Below are 19,300 nucleotides of genomic sequence, written 5' to 3'. Positions count from 1 at the left end.
TAATAAATGGGACAGCAGGCTGCAAGTGCACACGAGGTTAGCAGCTGGTCACCACCAGCCTTCCCCAGCCAGGTTCCTGGAGCAGCTCCCAGCCAGTGCTGCAACCACTGATGTCCTTCAAACACAGCACAGGGAGCCTGGCTCTGCTGCCAAGCCATCCCAGCTCTGTCCCAAAGTGCCTCTGTGCCCACTTAACCCTGCTGGGAGCTGCCACAAGCCAGTGACCATCCCAGAGTGTCCCCAAATCCAGCTGCCACATGAGCAGACAGTTTGTTGTCAGAGTCAGGTGGGTAAGGCAGTTTTCTCAGCTCAGAGTAGCAGTGCTGGAGAAAGCAATTTACTTGTTTCCGTGCATCCAGAGCAAGCTGAATCTGATTTTCTGATTCTATTAGAAATGGCCTCAGCAAAACAGACAGAAGAGAGAAAAATCTCTGGGAGAGCACTGGCAGACTTGTCCAGTAGCACACAATGATAACAAAATTAATGCTTAGCTGATCTAAGCCATGCTCTTCTCTCAGGGTTATTACCAGCTGCACAGACTGCTCAGCCCTAAAGTCCCAGATCAGCAAAAGCCCAGCAAACCTCTAGCAGCAGCTGGAAGATGGTAACTGCACACTGGAGGGTGAGATCTGTCACCACAGTAGATGCCTGAACACACAATGGGGCAGGTGAGAGCATTCTTCCTCTCCCCACATCAACTCCACTGTGGCCAGTGTAAGCCAGGCACCAAAGAAACAGCAGCATTCCCATATTCCCAGCCAGCAAAAAGAGCCCTGGGACATGCTGAGGGTGCCTGCACAAGTCAGCTGAGCAAGGGCAGAGCAGCCTTAGATGATGCATGAGGCTTTTCTGGCATCCATCAGCAGATTTCACTGAGGTCACACCCTCAGTGACACAGATGTCACTTCTGTTTTTACGTCAGGAAAAATGAAGCTTAAAGACACAAAACACTGGCAAGATACCATAATTTACCATCATTGTTATTCCAGCCATTCCTAACAGCCTTTGGTTCCCTTACAGCAGCTCCTTTAAGAGTTACATGAATTCAGGGGGCAGGGGACAGACTGCTGTTTATTCACACATATGTCTCTGACAAACTAGATCCTTCAGGAGAGCAGCAAGAGTTAATTTTTTTTTTTTTAAATCAGCCACCATCTTCTACTGTCACCTTGTGTAATCCCTGTCCCAAACCCTTCCTCAGTCCAGCAGCTGTTTTCTGAGGAGCTGTGGAAGCCCTGCCCATCCCTGGCCATGCCTGCAGCTGTCCTACCCCATCCCTGTGCCCTCATTGCCGTGTTTGGCACTGGGCACTCACCACTGCTGGGGTCCCACAGTTCACAGCTCTCACCCAGCTCCTGCCTGTGTGTTAGGGAGTGCCCATCACACCTGCTCTTGGGGCAAGGCACTGAATTTACAGCCAAAACCAACCCATTTCCAGCCTTGGCAAGTTCCCAGCAGCAAGGTCGAGCCTAAACCCTCCCTTCTTGCAATCCCCAACTTCTCATTAAAGGAAACACATTCCTCCTTCCTGTGGATACTGCATTTTTTGGATGTGTCAAGCTGTGACCTGTGCTTAATAACAACAGAGATTCCAGCAGGAATCTCATCACAGAGATGAGGTTTGAGGTCACAGAGGGTTCTTGCTGTGGTGCTGTCAGTGCTGTTGTCCCTGGGTGCAGTGGAGGGGTTCTTCCTCCTGCCCCACTGCTGCTCTTCTGCATCAGCTCAGTGGGGTCCTGGAAGGTGCAGAACAACCCTTTGGTGCTGCAGCACAGGACAGAGAGACAAAACCTGCAGCAGAAGTTCATGACAGCCGTTGTGTGATGTGGGAAACTGCAGTACTGCAGGAGCAGGCAGGCGAACCCCATCCTCACCTTCACACACTGCAGGAAGCACAGCATGAAATGGAGGAGGGAAAAGCTTCCACAAACCATGGCCAGTCCTCTTGCAGACCTGTATGGGATTCTGCATTGCCTTTTCCAGGTTTCCAGCTCTCCTGGATGTGGTGAGTTGACTTCAAGAGGCCACATTTCAGCAGTAGGAGCAGACAGCCCTGTGCATGTCAGGAACTGGTTGTGTGGCCTCATCCCCACTGCACTCCTCACACAGCACAGATCCTGTCAGTGCCACTCTGGCTGTCACTGTGTGTCCATGAACAGTAACCTGGTGATGAGTCAGGGATCCAAACATGCGAATGTCAAAATCTTTTTATTTACAACGGTCTCCAAAAATCAAGGAACACTGAAAATAGTGAGGGTAGGAGACAACTTACAAAAGTGACACTCATACATCAGGAATTGTGCTACATCACTCTGAGAACTGACACTCTAAGGTCCTCACACAATGTGGTGGAATGGCAGTGCCCTCCCTCCCACTGTCCAGGGGGTGCTCATGCCTCTTCTCCCCTTGAATTTTGAACCATCCTCCCTCCCATTTGTTCTGCTTCTGGCTCCAAACCTCCTTGCTCATCTGCTTGTTCTGCCTCTGGCCCTGGTCACTGCCCCCCACCTCCCTTCAGCAATTGCCCAAAGGGGGAGCAGAGAAGAAAAAGCCAAAAACCTCTGTGCTCAGGATGGAGACAGAATTGAAAGATGTCTAGCTCTGGGATTCTGGGTACTAACCCAGGGCAGAATAATTAGCAGAAGCCTTTGAAATCTCTATAAAACTACTCTATAAAACTACAGATGGCTTACACATTATCTGGGGTGAGCAGTGATTTTGGAAGAAGTAACCAAGACACTGAATTTGTCCTGCCTGGCTGCAAATCAGTCTGCACAGCTTCCTTGGTGGACATTGTGGGAGGATATATCTGTGTCATGGGGTTAAACAAAAAGCCTTTTATAACCTTCCAGAAGGGCAGGCTGCTCTGCTACAGAAATTCAGTGCAGGACAAGCTAAAAGCCTCAGACACTGTGACATAAAGCAGCATCCCAGTTTGCTCCAGTGGAGGCAAAGCCAGGGTCACTGGAGACCATTGCCTCCAGATGACTGTACCAATGGTCCTGTAGCTCTCCAGGTGTCAACATGTCCTTCTCAGGGATATTTCTCAGGCTGCCTCTGCTCTGGCAAAGTTTCAGATCCAGCAGGAATTGAGAAATGCCCTGGACTCACTCAGCAGCTCTACTGAAGGCAAAGAGCAGTCACACCAGCCCTGTGCATGAATCTCAAGAGCTTCAGCACCAAGGAGCAGTGTCCTGCCACTGCCCTGTGCTGGAAGGGAGAGAACTTCTGGGCAGGACAAGACCCACTCTGTTTTGTAGGACTGCATACTGCCAGAATAACCCCTCCTGAAACATTAACCTAACAATTCAGAGGTTAAGCCTCAAACCAGGATTTACTAGAAATAAAGAGTGGGCAGTTAACAGGCACATTGCATTGCCATGTGCTGAAGAATTCCTGTATGCTTTTTAATTGCATCAAGAGAATTTTGAAATGGAAAATCAGAACACTTTTTTTTCCAAGTAAGGCTGATCTGATGTGTTCCGTTTAAAAGTAGCAAAACTGAAAGATTTGTGTAAAGCTGCTTAACTCCCTGGCTTCCTCTGCCTAAGGAAATTCTTCTCCAGCCACTTTCAGTCCAGACTGTGAGCACCTTAGGCTCCAATACCTACCAGGGGGAAGGCTGAACCTTGCTCAGCAAGACAATAGGCCCAGGAGATGGCCTGTGAAACAGAGGAGTCACCAGAGAAAGAAGATAGGCAAAGATGTGGGAGGAATCATATAAGGTGAACATCTGCTCCTGGAACAGCACCAGATAGGTGAGGCCTTGGTTTTTTATTGCTGTGAGCATCTGCCTTGGAGCCCCAATTCCCTGCAGGGCTGTCAGCTCCATCTCCACACTTGCTCAGATAAAGCCATCCCTTTCCTTACCTCTGTAATTTTATGAGTGTTCTGTAATCACAGGGATGACACTGCCTACAAGGACATGGATGTGTACATCTGCTACTCACAGGCTGTCCCCTGGTGCCTGGGGAGATCTGGGTGTGTTCTGCAGAAGGCTGGGCCCCAACTTTGTCACTCTGCTGCATGTGGAGAAAGCACCCTGAGCACAGAGCTGTACAGGGTGAAGCAGTGATGGGGCAAATGTCTAGTTAGAGCTTCAGACAAGTGTCATGACTGTGTTTAATCAGGGTCTCAGCTTACAATATTCACTGAGTCCTTGCAGCACAAAACATCACCTAGGATCCTCCACTGGCTTTTCTGCCATCCTGCTAGGTACAGTCTAAGTTCCTCCTCTCCTTGCCTTAGTTTCCTTCTGGAGGGGCACAATCTCCTCAGCATGCCTTTGGGATTCATTTGCACTTATCTTGGACTTCCCTCTTCCTTCTGAGTTGTTCCAGTCATTGCATCCCCAGTACCACTTTGGGAAATGAAAGCCAAGGTGATGCCCTGCTCCTGCTTGTGCCAGCCAGTTCTTCTGCACTGAGGGAGCTTGGGCTGGCTGGAGAGGAGGAGGGTAAATGATGGCTTGTCCTTTTCCCTACCTGCTTCTGAAAACAGGATGGATCCTGTCAGGTTCCAAGAACTCTTGTTATTTCTGTCTGCAGATCAGACACTGCCAGATCAGACCCAAGAAACATAAAAGGTTTCCCTCTATTTTAAAATTAATCTTTGCCTCCCCACAGCGGCTGAATGAGCGTTCCCAGCACGGCATGTCCAGAATCACACTGCAGGTGGGGGGTTTATGTGGCCTATTTTTAGTGAGCACAAACATAGGACACCAGGGCTTACATAGGCTTTCAACTTTGCAGGATTCAAAGCACATCTGTGCCTTTTCTTAAAGGCCTTTAAAGCTTTCTTCATACTTACAGAAGGAGGAACTTCTTCTAAGGGTGCCCTCAGCACCTTATTCTCTTGTCTGCTGACCTGGAAATATCCATCAGCTTTAATCACCCAAAAGAGGCTGGAAGTGTTTGCTAAGTTCAAGTCAAGCCCCCAGCCAGAGCTTCCTTGGCCACAGCACTGGGGACACCTTGCTGTCCCTGCAGCCCTGCACACCACACAGGTCCCATGGGGCTGTGTGTCATGAGCACTCTTGCCCTCTCAGTCACTGCCACTTAGGAGTGCTCAGGGCACCACCAAGAGTTAAATCTGGAGCACAGACAGAGGGAACAGCATGGTTACAGATCAAGGATGGGGCTGAACTGTGCACAGCAGCCATCAAAGCAGCAAAGCTTAAGGATGGTCAGAAATCCTTTCCAGAACAATTAATTCATGGGCACAGGGCTCATTATGAAGGGGCTGGTGCAGATTAGAGGTAGGTGCTAAGGAACATTTAACACTTTGCAGAAAGGGGTAACTCAGCTGTGCCATGGGATAGCAAGGAGAAACCAGGCTACTCACATTCCCAGGACCCTCACTGCCTGCAGCAGGATTGCTCTGGAAACAATAAGAGCTCCTCTCTCCAGCTTGGGGAGCCTACTTTAGAAACAAGTATTTGATCCAGTTTCACAGGGATGCCACAATGTGAAGGTGTAAGACTGGCAGGGATCAGAGCAGGGATGCACTGAGCCAAGTAGAAGCAGCTCAGTCTCTCAGCAGTGCAGGCCCCACAAATTGGCTGGCAGTGGGGTTGGACTTGCTGGAATTTTCATTTTACGAAGAAGGGTTGATCCAGACAGAGAACACAAAGCCACCAGGACATGGAATCTGCAAAAAGATTGAGTCAGCCTGCTTCCTGGCCCCATTGCTCTGTTGGCACACTTGTAAATACTGGTTAATGCATCTCCCAGTGGGCCTGACCCTCCCCTTCTCCCAAGGATCAGATGTGCTGTATATTAATGCACACTTAGCTATTTCAATTTTTAAAGTACGATAGAACCAGTGATGCTTAAAATGTACTTGTTAATGGCACCAGTTTGTGGTTTCATTCTACTTTAATATAAACCATCTGCTCAGAGCAGACAGCAGCTGCAGCTCTGCTGCCCTCAGGTCTCCACACTGGAGGATGTCTGAGCTGCCACAGAGGATGCTGTGCATGCCACTGGGTATGGGCTCTAGCAGGGGTTACCTTGTCCTCAGGCTAAGAGCTGACTGCTGTGGCCAAAGAGCTCTGCAGGGACCTCAGGGCTCTCTTTTCTCTCCACCAGGAAGAGCAGAGGCAGTGACTGGTGAGGTGACCAGGGGGGACTGGGCATTGAAACTGCCCTGACCTCACTGCTGAGGTGAGGGAGAGGAGGGCAGGCTGCTGAGGGCACCATCTGCTCCCTGATGGCTGTCCACAGACACATGAGATCCCAGCACAAGGTGCACTGTCCCTCCAGAAAGAATGGGAATGCCATGTGTCCCAACACCCTCCCTGAACCATGAGAGCAGGTCCACTGCAGCTGGTGCCACCCAACAGCTCTAGTTTGGATCCCAAAGTGACACTCACAAGAGCTCCTGTGCAGCAAGGTCACTGCTGGTCTGGCTTGGGTACAGGGCCTGGCAAAGGGATCCAGACAATGCTGTTCCCCAGGCCTGTCCAACAGCTCACTGCTGTTCTTGAAGGCTCAAGTAACAAGGCACAGGCTTGGTGTGGGAGTAGGACATCACCTCAAGTCATCGTTGCAGTGCTGACCCTGGACAAGTGGAGGGGAAGGTTGGAGGGAAGTGGTTTTGAAAGCATCAGATGACCTTCCCAGATTCTCACATTTTAGCTTTGTGGGTCCAGAAAGTCCTGCTTGTTAAAAATAAATTAAAAGAACAAGAAAAGAAAGAAAGCAGAAAGAAAACCGAGAGAAGGAAACATCCTCCTCTCCTGTTCACGGGCTGAGGTATTCCCTGGGCAGCCCTCACTGTCCGTCATCCATCCATCACTACCCAAAATAAATACAAGTTTAGAGCAAAACCCATTAGAAAATAAAGTGCATCTGTGGAGTTGAAAAACTTCATGAAAAAAGGGACTTCTTTTTCCTCTTTGTTTTCTTACCAAAAATATTCTTTAAAAAGAAAAGAAAAAAGAAAAGGAGCAAGAGGACAGAGCACGTGGCTCTCGGCCTGGGGTCTACAGAGCTGTCCCGTTGGGGAGGGGGATTTTAAATCCACTCTTGAGCAGGGCAGTGCAGATGCAGAGACCCAGCAGGGCAGCCAGGAGCACGCCCAGCACAGCCTTGAGGCAGGAAGTCCTGCTGCGGGTGAAGGTGCCGGGGCCCATGGTGCTGAGCAGGGCTGTGCTCACAGTTAACGTGTACAGGATGGACACTCCCGTGTTGAGGGCCACGATCTTCCCAAACTTGGCAAAGGGGGCGATGATGCAGAAGAAGAGCGGGACGGTGGCGATGACGGTGGTGACAGCGCTGGACACGATCGCCACACCCACGTGCCGGACTGCCTCCATGGTCCTCCACTGCCTGCACGCCGTGGGGTCCTGGTGAAGGGACAGCAGTGTTAGTGAGACAGACACGTGGGGCTGCACTGGTGTTTTAGGCTTTGAGAGCGTGGCTTAGCTGCCAGAATCCTGGTCCAGGACAAAGAGGCTGCCTGAGTGCAGCTCAGACAATTCGTGCAGTCTCTGAGCAAGGAGCCATAGGGTTAAAACCCAGCAAAGGCTGATTGATTTTGTGCCTCCTTTCCATTTGTCCTAGCTTACAATGTAAAGATGTGCCCTGCTGAAACCAGGTGGGACAGTGATGTTTTATCTCTGTGGGAGATATCCTCTGTTAATGGGCCATCTGTTAAAACCAGGTGGGGCAGTGACCTTTATCTTTCCCACAAACCATCCTCCCTCCAGGAGATCTCTCCATTGAGTGTCACTGTGTGACTGATAAAATTCCATCATCCCACTGGGAGATGCTCCAGCCAGGGGGAGGAACCAAACATTTCCTACCAAATAAAAACTGAGATTTGGAGCACCAAGGCAGCCCTTTCCCACTGGTTTCCAGAGGACAAGAGCTACCAGACCTTTCTACAGGATCACTGCTTCAACAGGACCACTTCATCTGGACTGCTACCACCACCCTAACTAGCTGGGTGTCAGGCTGTGTTCTGACTCCATCAGTGGTTTCTCTTTTGTAGTATTGCATGTATTTTATTTTTCTCTTTTTTCCTATTAAATTGTGTTTCTGACTTGGAGTGTCTCACTGGTTTTGCTTTCAAGCCGTTACACCATCACATCAGACTGATTGCTGGGCCTACACCACACAGGCACTGCGTGCAGACACCACACCTGGCATCAGAGACCCCAGGCTTTTGTGGTCTCCGTCTTCCCAGTGAGACAAAAGATGTTAACAAGGCCAGAGGTGAGCTGGTGGTTGGTCCAGCAAAGCAATTTTCAGAGGTTACACAATTAGTGTAGAGCTGTTCCAGCACAGATTGTCTTCACTTGCACATGAAAATGGGTTGCTTTGGACACAGCTGTGCCCAGCAAGGGACAACCACGTGGGTTGGAAACCCTCATCTGAGTTTACTGTCCTCAGTCTGGAGCAGTCAGCTGGACAAGCAGCAAATACCCCAGGGATGCTCTGAGGGTGCCTGGACACCTCCCCCCATCCTCATCACAGCTGAGTGCTGTGGAGGGCACAAGAGGAATGAGTGCAAGGCTGTAGGAAGAACAGAGCTCACCTCTGCCTGGTGGAGTGGCAGGTTCTCCCCTGCCAGCAGGTAACCCTCCACCAAATGTACACAGTAATCAACAGAGGAGCCAACGAGGATGGAGAGGGAAATTGCTTCCACAGCTCCCATTTCCCAGCCAGACCAGTACATGATGGTCACCACAAGGCAGACGACCCCTGTGTGAGGAAGGGAAGGTGTTGTTAGGCAAATGGAGAGGACTCTGGGACTGCTGCACGAGCCAGTCCCCGAGGAGTTTGTGATCACACTCCACAGGTGTGTGTGCCACCCAGCCTGAATCTGGTACACACTGCCCCTGCCACAAACTCTCCCCTCACCTCTCCTTGGCACAGGGACCATTTCATAAGGTCACCAGACCTGCTGGGCCTAGTGAATCACCTGGTTAAAATCAGGCAAACTGACAGGCTGATGCCAATCTAGACTAACTCTTGCTAAATGAATCCAAGCCCAGACAAGTGTCCATGTGTGCACACAAAGGAGGTGAGCCTGTTGTTTTGCTTTAGAGTTACTCAGAGGCTGAGCACACTTTTTTGAGGGAAAAGAGTATTGTTATTTTGTGAGTCATATGTGGGAGACTGAGTGATTTCAAAATGTTACATTTGATTTTTAAACTAAGAAGTTTAGCAACACACTTAGACCTGAATATTGTCAAATCACCAGCCAGGGAGAGGAAACTATTTACAGTTTTGCTTCAAATACTAAAAAACTGCTAAAATACTCAGCTTTTAACACCTCCTACTGCTTGGAAACAGCAGCCATGGTGCAGGTTCTTGGATAGTGCAATTGTTATTCAGAGCTTGTGGGACTTAATCACATCACTATACATAGCAGGTGGGGATGGCATTTGTGTAGCTAAAACTCTTATATAAACAAATAGAAGGGATTGTGTAGATAAAACACACTGGGAATTAGATACACAAATCTACTTTCCCTATGAGATTTCTGTGCATTTGGTGAGAGTTTCTTCTGTTCACTTAGCCAGTCTGTTCTCTAGGACTGGCTCCTGGAAAGCCAAAAGGGTTTACACAGAATATGAGCCATTCAGTTCAAATCACCAGAGAACCAGCAGTGCCACAATCCACCATTTACAGGAAAAATGAAAGCCTGACACATTGGAATTGTTGTTTTACCTAAGATGCTGAGCAGCACTGGCAGCAGGAGGAGGATGTGTGTGGTGAACACTGCCACAGCAGCCACACAGATGACCAGCGAGAGGACAAGACCATACAGGGCACTCTGCACTCCTGGAAGGAAACACCAGCTGATATGAATCCTGGAAGGTGACAGCTGTGATAAGAAAGGCACCATGTTCCTGCTGGCAACAACAGGCAGGGACTCACACTGGGGAGGTCAGGAAGGGGAGGATGAAAGTGGAAAGAAAGTGATTGGTTTCTTAAATCTTGCATCAGCAGGGCTGAGTCCCTTCCCTATCTCCTTGAGCTTTGCCTAATTTTGACAATACACGTTGCCTTGGGCAGGAACAGGCTTTAGGAGTTTGCACAGCAGTGTAAGGGACTGCAGATAAAACCCATGCCCACCATATGGGATGGAGTGTGCTGTGAAGATGTACCAGAGAGCATGGGTTCCCCAGGGAGAGAAACACGGCAGTCACTTGCCTATAATCTCCATGAAAATCTGCTTCCAGTGCTCACAGGTCTGGAAACCATGTCGGAGAGCAGAGCCCTCAGGGAAGATCTGGAGTTGCTGCTGCAGGAATGTCTCCCATTTCAGATAGTCAGCATATGTCTGGAAGGACGATTTCCCCTTGTAGGTTGTCTGTAACAAGATAAACACATCACTCACGTCCTGCTCTTTGGCAGGGCATGCATGGCAGGAGAAAGGGCAGAACAACCCAGCTCGAGTGGCAGCACCAGGCAGAACTGGCAGTGGCATTAGAGCAAATCTGCAACCAGCTTTTTATCTGAGCTAATTGTGGTGTAAGCAGCCACTTCCACCAGCTTGTGAGTGCAGGCATCTGTCTGCAACAAACATTAATAAACACTAAATTATGGCTGCAAATGGAAGTGACCAGTGCAGAAAGTGCAGAGCTAAACCCCCAGAAGTCACAAGGTGAAACTGTCACCGGAATGACAATGTCACCAGGTGATGGATGCCATGTGCTCACCGATTCAAATGCCATGGAGATCCACTGCACCTTGCCATCCTTCACCCCCACAGCCCCATGAGAGAGCTGTCCAGGCAGCAGGTTTGGCTCAGGGATATTCTTGCACTCAGGGTGCAACATCTGCAGAAAGGAGGAGATGCTGTAACCTGGAGAGACAGAAAGAGCAAGAGATGGAGGGCAGAACAGGGAAAGGAAGCACACTGGAGCAAGGGGATGTAAAAAAACCCCAACCAACAACCCAAAATGAGAGCCCCAAGAGAATCACAGGACCTATTTGTCCACACTGCTTCCCCTTGCCACTCTGGTTTGCCAAAGCCCTTGAGGTCTTGGCATCACAGCTCTCAGCTGCTGTAGCTTGAAAGGACACCCTCTGTCGTCAGCATGGGACAGGACAGTGCCACTGCTGTTTGTCCCCAGCTGTCAGGGAGCAGCACAAAGAGCAAGTGCTAAGGGCTGTCTGCCTGGCCTGGCAGGGATTTGTTCCAGACATTAAATTGGCTTTTAGCCTGAAGCCAGTATACACTTCCTAGGCTCAGCTCCACAAGCTTGTGACCTCTGAAGTTGGAAGAGATGGTCACTGGTCAGGTATGCAAAGCCACACAGTGCAGTCTCACTGCAATGAGATCAGGTGTGAGTTCATTGTTATTCAGGAGCTACTAAGAAGATATTTACTGAATCAAAAAATTGTATCTCAAGCAATGCCTATGACTGGAAAGAACAAATGCAATTATGTTCTTATCTTTCTGGATTAAATCCCAAAGAATATACCCAGTGTCTTTGGCATTAAAGGACCATCTTTCTTTCTTTCTGTCCCAAAAAGCACAACCAATTACATGTTCTAGAAGGGTCAAGCTGCCTTGGGAAGGAGATAGCAAGAAGCAATCACTCTTTCTGGTTTGCTGTTGAGGACCCCAGCTCAAGCAAGCACAGGTAGGGCTGCAGAGGAGTTAGTCTAACCTACCCGAGGGCAGGCACTGAGCCCCTCCGGGCTTCACCAGCTCAGAGTTGCTGGCAATGGCTTTGCAGAGGCGGCACAGGTTGCCAATCTCTTTGAAGAGGTCAAAGCTGTCATCGTAGATAACACTGCCCTTTCACAAGGAGACACAATGACAAGAGCACCACAGGTGAGACACACACAGCAATGGCACTGCAGCCTCCTGCCTGCTCTGCTGCCTGCATTTCTCACTGCCCCTTCAGAGGAAACAGGCAAAGGCTGATTCTGCACAGTACCCCCAATTCACAGAGCAGGAAGAACAGCAGAAAGCTGAAGTGCATCAGCCAAACTAAGAATAATTTTTCTAGGGAAAGACTGTCATGTGTCAAGGTACGAGATCTCAGAGGTAAGCTGTTTCTAGAAAAGTCACATTTAGTATCCTTTCCCTAGAGTAACTGATTTTTATTTTTTATTAATACTTCACAACAAGACATATATTATAGAAAAATATAATTTCCTTCAGTCTTGAATTTGTAGTAAGATTTTGTACTGTGCTCAAGATGGGTTTTTTTCTAAAATCCTCAAGAAAGCCAGGTTTAGACTGAAAATTAGAAGATTATATATTGCACTCATTTTCTGAAAAGCCTGAAGTTGTTTTTTTTTCGGTAGGGACTTCCTGATCTCAGAAATAATTATAGTCAAAATAATTGACATTATTTTGTCAATTTGCTAAAACAGAACTGGCTCATCACCATGCTACAACCCAGACCGCTGGACCACCCTAGGCTGTGGCTACAGTAATTTCATGACTATAAGGCGCACCCCCCCGGCAGTCAGCAAATTTTGCAACTTTGTACATTATATAAGGCACACCGGACTACAAGGCGCACTTTTTTTTTTGCAGCAAGGAGCCGCGCGGCGCGCAACAAAGTAACAAATTACTGGCAGGTGCTCAATTTGCAAACATTTTTCAAAGATCTGTGTAGCCTTTATATGCAGCCCCAGGTGCCCTCCCCGTGCAGCGGGTCCCAGCACTCCCGCCTGCCCCTGGCACCGGCTGGCACGGCTCACGGCTCCCAGCTCCCACCGCGCGGCCACGCTGCGTCCCGGCTTCCCCCCAGCTGGCAGCAGCAGTGTTTGTCACCACTTCCCCGTGGCCGGCGGCTGCGCCACTTCCCTCTGCTTCTCCCCGGCCAGCGGCCGTGCCGCGTCCCCCCGCCCAGCGGCCACAGCTCCCACAGTTCCTGACTCGCAGCTCGCACTTCCGGCTTTGCAAATTTCACAACCTTGTCCATTATATAAGGCACACCAGACTATAAGGCGCACTTCCAGGTTCGGACCAAAATTTTAGTCAAAAGGGTGCACCTTATAGTTGTGAAATAACTGTATTTAGTGAATGCCATGCAGAGAGCCTGTCCTCACTTGCCAGCCCCTGAGCACGCCAGCCCAGTGTGTACCATGTCTCCGATGACGTGGTTGGCGGGGTGCCCGGTGCGGTTCACGCCCCTGATCCCAAACACCACGAACACCATGGCTCCCGTGTCCACCAGCGGCCGCACCGCCGGCTTCCCGCAGCCCGTGTTCATGCAGGGGTTAAATCCAGATGTGGCTGACAGCTTTGCTTTGGGTGCTGCTGTCAAACACAGAATAAAGGTTGGTTACATTCGAGGTCTGGGGCTCTGGATCTTGTTTTGAACCAAGCTCAGCTCACCTTTCTCGCTGGGCACGTACAGGATGCCCTTGGTGGGGCCGTCGGGGCTGGAGCTGAGCAGGCAGCCCGGGGGTGCCACACACACTCGGCCGTGGTAAGGGGGCTTGTGTGACTGGGCAAAATACAGTTTCCTGTGCAGCAAAGAAAGTCTGTTACAGGGGAACAGAGGTAGAGTCCAAAGTATTACACGAGAGCAGAGATTCTCAGGGACAGAGGCAAAGGGAAAGGTGAACATCTGCAGACCTGTATCCCCAGATATTGCATGTTCTCTGCTGCCTGTTCAGCCCAAGAGTTCAGGTGGGTAAGGGCAAGAACCAGATCAGCATCTTTCTGCCACCCAAAGCCCCCAGTCACAGTCTCTCAAGCGTTTTGCATGTTAATGATGCTATGTGCATCATTACTCCTGCAAAGTGACTGCAGAGATGAGGCATACATGCAGCAAAGCAAATTCTAGAGCCATGGATGTCACTGATTGAGGGCAGGACTAGCACTGGCCATTAGGCATTTCACATCACCCTCTCAGCTGTGCTGTTTCTGTTGCCTTGTCCTGAGGGGATTTTGGAAGGTTACCGTGTTCGCTGCTGCTCCTTGGAGGCCACGTAGAAACTGAAATCGAACTTCCAGCCCTTCTTGGTGTCACAGGACAAGGTGGTCATCATCCACTTCCTGGGGCTCATCTGCTTAAGCAGCCCTACTGTGGACACACAAGCTGTCAGCTTCCTGGTGAAGTTACCGAAAGGCACTCTATACACCTAAGCAATGGATTAATGAAAACAGACACTTAACTCCACAGGGTTGCAGCCTGTTGCACATTAGCATCACACTCTCCCCTCCTCCCTGAGCACTGGCACAGCCACACAGAATGAGCACTGCAGGCACAGCCCCCAGCCTGCCCTCCCCAGCGATGGGCAGTGTGTGACGAGCCCCTCAGCACCCCCATTCCCAGTGACCTGGCTAAATGGTGGCTGCTCTGCCCAGGGTGAGGGACATCTGCCCTAGTGACACCCTCAGCTTTGCTTCCATCACTGACAGTCACCTCACAACAGCAACAGGTGAATTCTTGTTGCACTCCAAGGTATCATCTTGGATGATGCCAAGCACGATGCCTTCTGTGCTAACTACCCTACTGCAGTGCCCTGAAAATGTCACCCAAAGCTACACAGAACCCCATGGAGAGACAGGAGGAGGCTCTTGTGCTCACCTGCTGGGTGCTGCCCTCTTGCTAGAGGGGTCCATTCTGGACTGACTTACCTGGAATGAAGGCACCTCCCCATCTCCCGGTGACACCGTCTGCCAGGGTGCAGGGACGCTGGCATTGAGGGAGAATCTGTAGATGGCTGGTCTTCCCTTGCTCCTGGACTTGGAGATATACACAGTTCCCTGGAGCTCTGAAGAAAACACAGGGAGTGAGGTTTGGGGGTACTTCTCATTCAGCAAATCCTACAGACACAGCCAGGGCAAAGGAGGGTTCCTATGGTCTGCTGTCTGCTCTGGGACACCAGGCACAGCCTCTGCCTTCTGGCTGCACAGCACACATTTCAAAGGCTGTCACAAATACATCTTGATCTGCAGTAATTCCTGATGTCTTATTGATTCAGGTCGTCCTGAGACCTGGCCCAATAACTGCTTTATCCTCAAAATCCCCTGTAAACTGAATTTACTCTGCTTGTGACCTCCCAACAAGGTTGTGAACAGGAGTAGGATGTTAAAATTTGGAGTTTCTAGCCCTGTACTCAGATTAGAGGGATATGACAGTAGATTAAAGGGATATTACAATAGACAATACGTTCAGCTGGGTTATAGGACCATACCCTAGAGAGCAGTAGGCATTCAGGGAAAGGGGGATTTTAAAGATGCCCCATACATCCCGCACCAATCTAGGGCTCAGCGGGGCAGTCTCTGAGAAAGAGAATTATTCCCCATCAGCTGTTCAGAGAGGATGTGGTTTAGTTTGTACCCCAGTGGATTCTTGGGCCCTGGCCAGAGTCATCATGCCCCACTCACCTTGCTGCCCTGTATCACTCATGCTGCCTTTGCTTCCCCAAGGTGACCCTGAGCCCCTCTTCTTTTTTTCCAAGGAAGTTCGGATGTTGTTCTGCAAACTGTGGGGCTTTTCCTGAAACAAACCTGTCCCACAAGGTTAGTCAGGGAGGAAAGAGTGAATGGCATGAGAAAAGACCTGTTCACAGCACAGACTCTGCTGCTGAACAGCAAACCCCGACAGACCCTCAGCTGGGCACTGACATGAGACCAGCACTTATGAGTAAAACCAGTCGGCTTTCATTGTCTGTGATGGGATTACTCCAGAAGAAATACTTAAGCAGTTCATGGCTAAAGCAGGAAAGACTTTTCTAAATACTCCACTCCTGCAGGCAACTCAACCATCCCACTCCCAATGTTTGCCTTTCCACAGCATCCATCCAATGTCCAGTGAGACATTTGAACATTGTAGATGTCTGCCTCACATTTCAGCTCCTCCAGTCGAGGGCTTAGGCCAGGCTGGGGTGCACCCATCATGGTTTGAGGAGCAGTGCTCTCACCTGAGCAGGTAATGCAGGAGATACCTTCAGCACTCAGGTTGTATTTCAGGTCCAGCAGCACCTGGATGTTTGTGTCTGGCCGGAACAAGACTGGAGCACGGCTAGCTGGGTGGAGGCGGCTAGCAAAGAATATGGACAGCAGCAAAACGAGGAGAAAGAGCCCTGCAAGGAGAAACCTGGGTGAGTGGGACCCTGCATGCACTTCACACTTCAGACATGCTCAGAGAGCAGGCATGGGGTAGAAAGATGGTATTTTCAGCTGGATAAAGAACAGCCACTAAAGCACACTGGCAGCTGGGCTTTCTTGTAACAAGCCTCATGCTTGGAAAAAACTCCAGGATTTGCCACTTTGGATCTGAGTGAGAAAAAAGGGATGGAAAAGTCCCTTAGGGACTAACTGTTCTGGGGGCACTTTTCCACTGTGTTAGAAGCCATTTACCATGTCTCTTTTCCCATCTCTTGTCACTAATAATCAAGCTTGGAGACTGATTGAAATGTCAAACCCTCTGAAATCCATGAAGATGCAACCCCTCCTTCCTTACCCACAATCACCCATCTGCTCTTCACTGCAGACCACAGCACCCAGTGTTCCAGCAGCTCTTGCAGATGAGTTATCAAGTGACCCCGGTTGCTCTTCTCTGCAGAGAGCTGCAGATTTTCTGGCATCACAGACACCAAGGGGACATCCCCCATTTCCAGGGAGACTGGAATAGAGAGAAATCAAAAGCAGTTTCAGTGTCATGAGTGTCTCTCAGAGTTCTCTGCTGTCCTTTATCAAATCTTCTGCAGGGTGCTGTACAGCTCACTGAGGCTAAAGAGATGGAGCAAGACCCCTGCAGACGCAGTGATTCCAGGATTTTTTAAGAACCATCTTTGTCAAGTCACTGCCATGCAGCAGCTACACATGTAAATCTGTAGCTCAGTCCAAATCTGTGCTTCTGGCTATTCCTTGCTCTACCAATCCCCACAGACACTGTCCCAGGGCACTGCATGCTCCTTGGGACAAGGCTACATTAGATTATAATCTGTCCCTGTCCCACTAAATGTGTCTTACTGCTAATTACACACAGCTGACCTCTTCCTGACTGCAGCCTGGCTCCTCCCTGATTCTCTTATCTCCAGATCAGGGATGCCAAGGGAACTGCTCCTTTCTCTGTGTGTGAGAGCACTTGCTGTAGTGGGATGAAGCATGCCCAGCACACTGTACAGCCAACCAACAAACCATGCTTGGTCAGTGACTGGAACAAGCTGCTTTGCTTCTTCACAGCCCCCTGATGCCCAGGGGCCCTGGAGGAAAACATTCTGCTGTTTGCAGAGGAGAGAGGGATTATTTCCATACATCACCATTGCATGTGGCTCTGGCATACTAAGGAGAACTCTTGCAGCTTCTCTGCCTGCCAGAGGCATCTCAGAGCCTGCTCTGCAGCAAGGGCTCTGCACATGCCATGGAATTAATTCAGTTATCTCCAGTTCCAGTTTGCCTGGAAGATACTCACTGCCTTGACCACTGCTGTTGGGGGTTTTAAAAGGAAGAGATTCCAGCAAGTTTTAAAAGCCAAGTACAAGACAGCATGACCCTATAAGCACCTTTTTCTTTGGATCAGGGCTGGAAGGATTATCTCCTGCTAACAACAGATAGGGAATTTCTGGGCTTTTTTTCTTTTTTATGTGATCTCAGGGAAGTCACTGCCCTCTTCATACCAGGATGAAGGAGCTGATGCTGGAGAACAACAGTATTTTTTCTCCTTTTTCCCAAATAGAGTGCTCCAAATGGCAGGGAAGCGGAGAAAATTTCACTCCATGGTGAGCTGTCCTGGTGTTACGGATTAGATGTTTCATGGCTACATCCATGCCACAATCAGTGATTCCAGACAGAAAACAGACCACAGTGGACCCAAGAGAATTAGCAAAGTAGTTAAGAAAGCATGCACTGACACCTACTGAAGATCTCAAACTCAGAAAGAATAACTCCTACAACCTCCCATGATGGCACCATCTTCAGCTTAACTGATGCAAGGACCTGTGTCAGGGTAGGCAGAACTGAGGATGAAGAGGGCAGAGTGATGCCCTAAAATCACCCCCCAGCAGACACATACCAGGCTCCTCCTCCACGCTGAGCAGTGGGATGTCATCGTCAAGGTAGGGCAGGGTGTCTCTGCCTGCTCTGGAGGAGGCCTCCGAGGCAATGAAGAGATCTTCAGCCAGGTGCAAGGCACTCTGCTTGGTGCACCTCTGACTGCAGCTGGAGTGAAGCAGGAAAGGAGAAAAAGGCAAGAGTTTTAAGCCACATAGCCTGTGAAGAGTTCCCAGTGGGCTCCTTCTGTGGCAAGGAGAGCAGCAACAACCTGCTCCAATTTACTTGGGAAGACAACAGGCACTGCCAGGAGCAAATTCCATTGCTGAGTGCTGAGAGGGTGAGGGCTGGGCTGGATACACAGAGCAGGGCTTGTGGGCAGCTGTCTGAAGCCTAGGAAAATCCAGCCAGGATTTTTCCTTGCTCTCAGGCTCCTCAAGGACTAGGAACCCAAAACAAAGATTACACACCTGCAGAGTATGTGATGCTACTCACAGAGTGTGTTTGTAAAGGAGTGTCACTCCTCTGGCCCAGTGAACTTTCTCTAAATTGTTTGCACGATGTGTATTATTTAAATCCATTATTTCCCTGAATAAATGCTCTTTCTTGCTCTTGTAAGAGACTCATGTTACTGTGCCTTTCACTGCCCTGGGACCACAAACAGTAACAGGGGCTGAGCCATGGACTCTGGGTGCTGAGTGATGGGAGTTCCAGCACTGCAGCTCCCTGCTAATGAATAAAATCAGGCCAGGTCATCTGCAGTGCTGAAGAGCAGGGGAAAAGGAAATGTGCTGACTTTCAAACACAAATCCCCACATCCTGCTTGTGCTCACAGGCAGGAGCAATGGTGACCTGTCTGCCTTGCAGGGCTTGTGTCTCCACTGCTTGAAGGTTTAGCTGTGCATTAAGTGCTCCGAGGAAACAAATGGTCCAACACTCGATGGGATTCAACCAAGAGGATTGACAGAGACAATGAGACTGGGACTTCCATTTTGCTCCAGTCTGGAATGGCAGAACTTAAATTTCCCTTCTGTCAGAGCCAAAGCCAAGCTGCCTGAGAGGAATGAGGATAAACTGAGATGATAGGGAAGGAATTTGCAAACCTCCTTGACTGCAAATTCCACAACTTCCCACCCACAGGTTCCAGGGCTCACCTGGCTTGGCAGGAGCTCTCTAATGGGGACACATAAAGAGTCCATATTCCAAGAGCAGCTGGCATGGTGAAGAGCACAGCTACCCAGCAGCAGGACACAATCAGTGACATGAAGAGTCCAAAGTCATGCACAGCTGGGATCTACATGAAGAGAGAGAGAACATGGGGTTGGGATCAGCTGGGGCAGGATTGCTGGAGAGACAGCAGGCAAGG

At 49.7% G+C, this 19,300-nt stretch overlaps 1 protein-coding gene across 4 annotated transcripts in view; it reads right to left on the bottom strand.

Annotated features, from left to right (window-relative positions):
- Positions 1–2,189: 2,189 nt before the first annotated feature.
- The window catches only part of DISP3 (dispatched RND transporter family member 3), a 40,022-nt gene continuing 22,911 nt past the window's right edge, over positions 2,190–19,300 (bottom strand). For 3 of the 4 annotated variants that reach the window (XM_033079501.1, XM_033079502.2, XM_033079499.2), the window contains exons 7-21: positions 19,089–19,228; positions 17,957–18,102; positions 16,403–16,564; positions 15,861–16,022; positions 15,325–15,447; positions 14,572–14,708; positions 13,891–14,072; positions 13,321–13,451; positions 13,067–13,242; positions 11,637–11,763; positions 10,676–10,821; positions 10,167–10,326; positions 9,681–9,794; positions 8,542–8,708; positions 2,190–7,348 (exon numbers count right to left, since the gene is read on the bottom strand). In XM_033079501.1, coding sequence (XP_032935392.1) covers positions 6,986–7,348; positions 8,542–8,708; positions 9,681–9,794; positions 10,167–10,326; positions 10,676–10,821; positions 11,637–11,763; positions 13,067–13,242; positions 13,321–13,451; positions 13,891–14,072; positions 14,572–14,708; positions 15,325–15,447; positions 15,861–16,022; positions 16,403–16,564; positions 17,957–18,102; positions 19,089–19,228 — 2,436 coding nt within the window. In that variant the 3' untranslated portion in view covers positions 2,190–6,985. The remainder of the gene's footprint in view (positions 7,349–8,541; positions 8,709–9,680; positions 9,795–10,166; positions 10,327–10,675; positions 10,822–11,636; positions 11,764–13,066; positions 13,243–13,320; positions 13,452–13,890; positions 14,073–14,571; positions 14,709–15,324; positions 15,448–15,860; positions 16,023–16,402; positions 16,565–17,956; positions 18,103–19,088; positions 19,229–19,300) is intronic. The other variant, XM_033079500.2, reaches the window with a different exon arrangement.

This window comes from Catharus ustulatus, chromosome 24 (genome assembly GCF_009819885.2).
Source record: "Catharus ustulatus isolate bCatUst1 chromosome 24, bCatUst1.pri.v2, whole genome shotgun sequence".
Classification (NCBI taxonomy): domain Eukaryota; kingdom Metazoa; phylum Chordata; class Aves; order Passeriformes; family Turdidae; genus Catharus; species Catharus ustulatus.
This window is presented reverse-complemented; position numbering and strand designations above follow the sequence as displayed.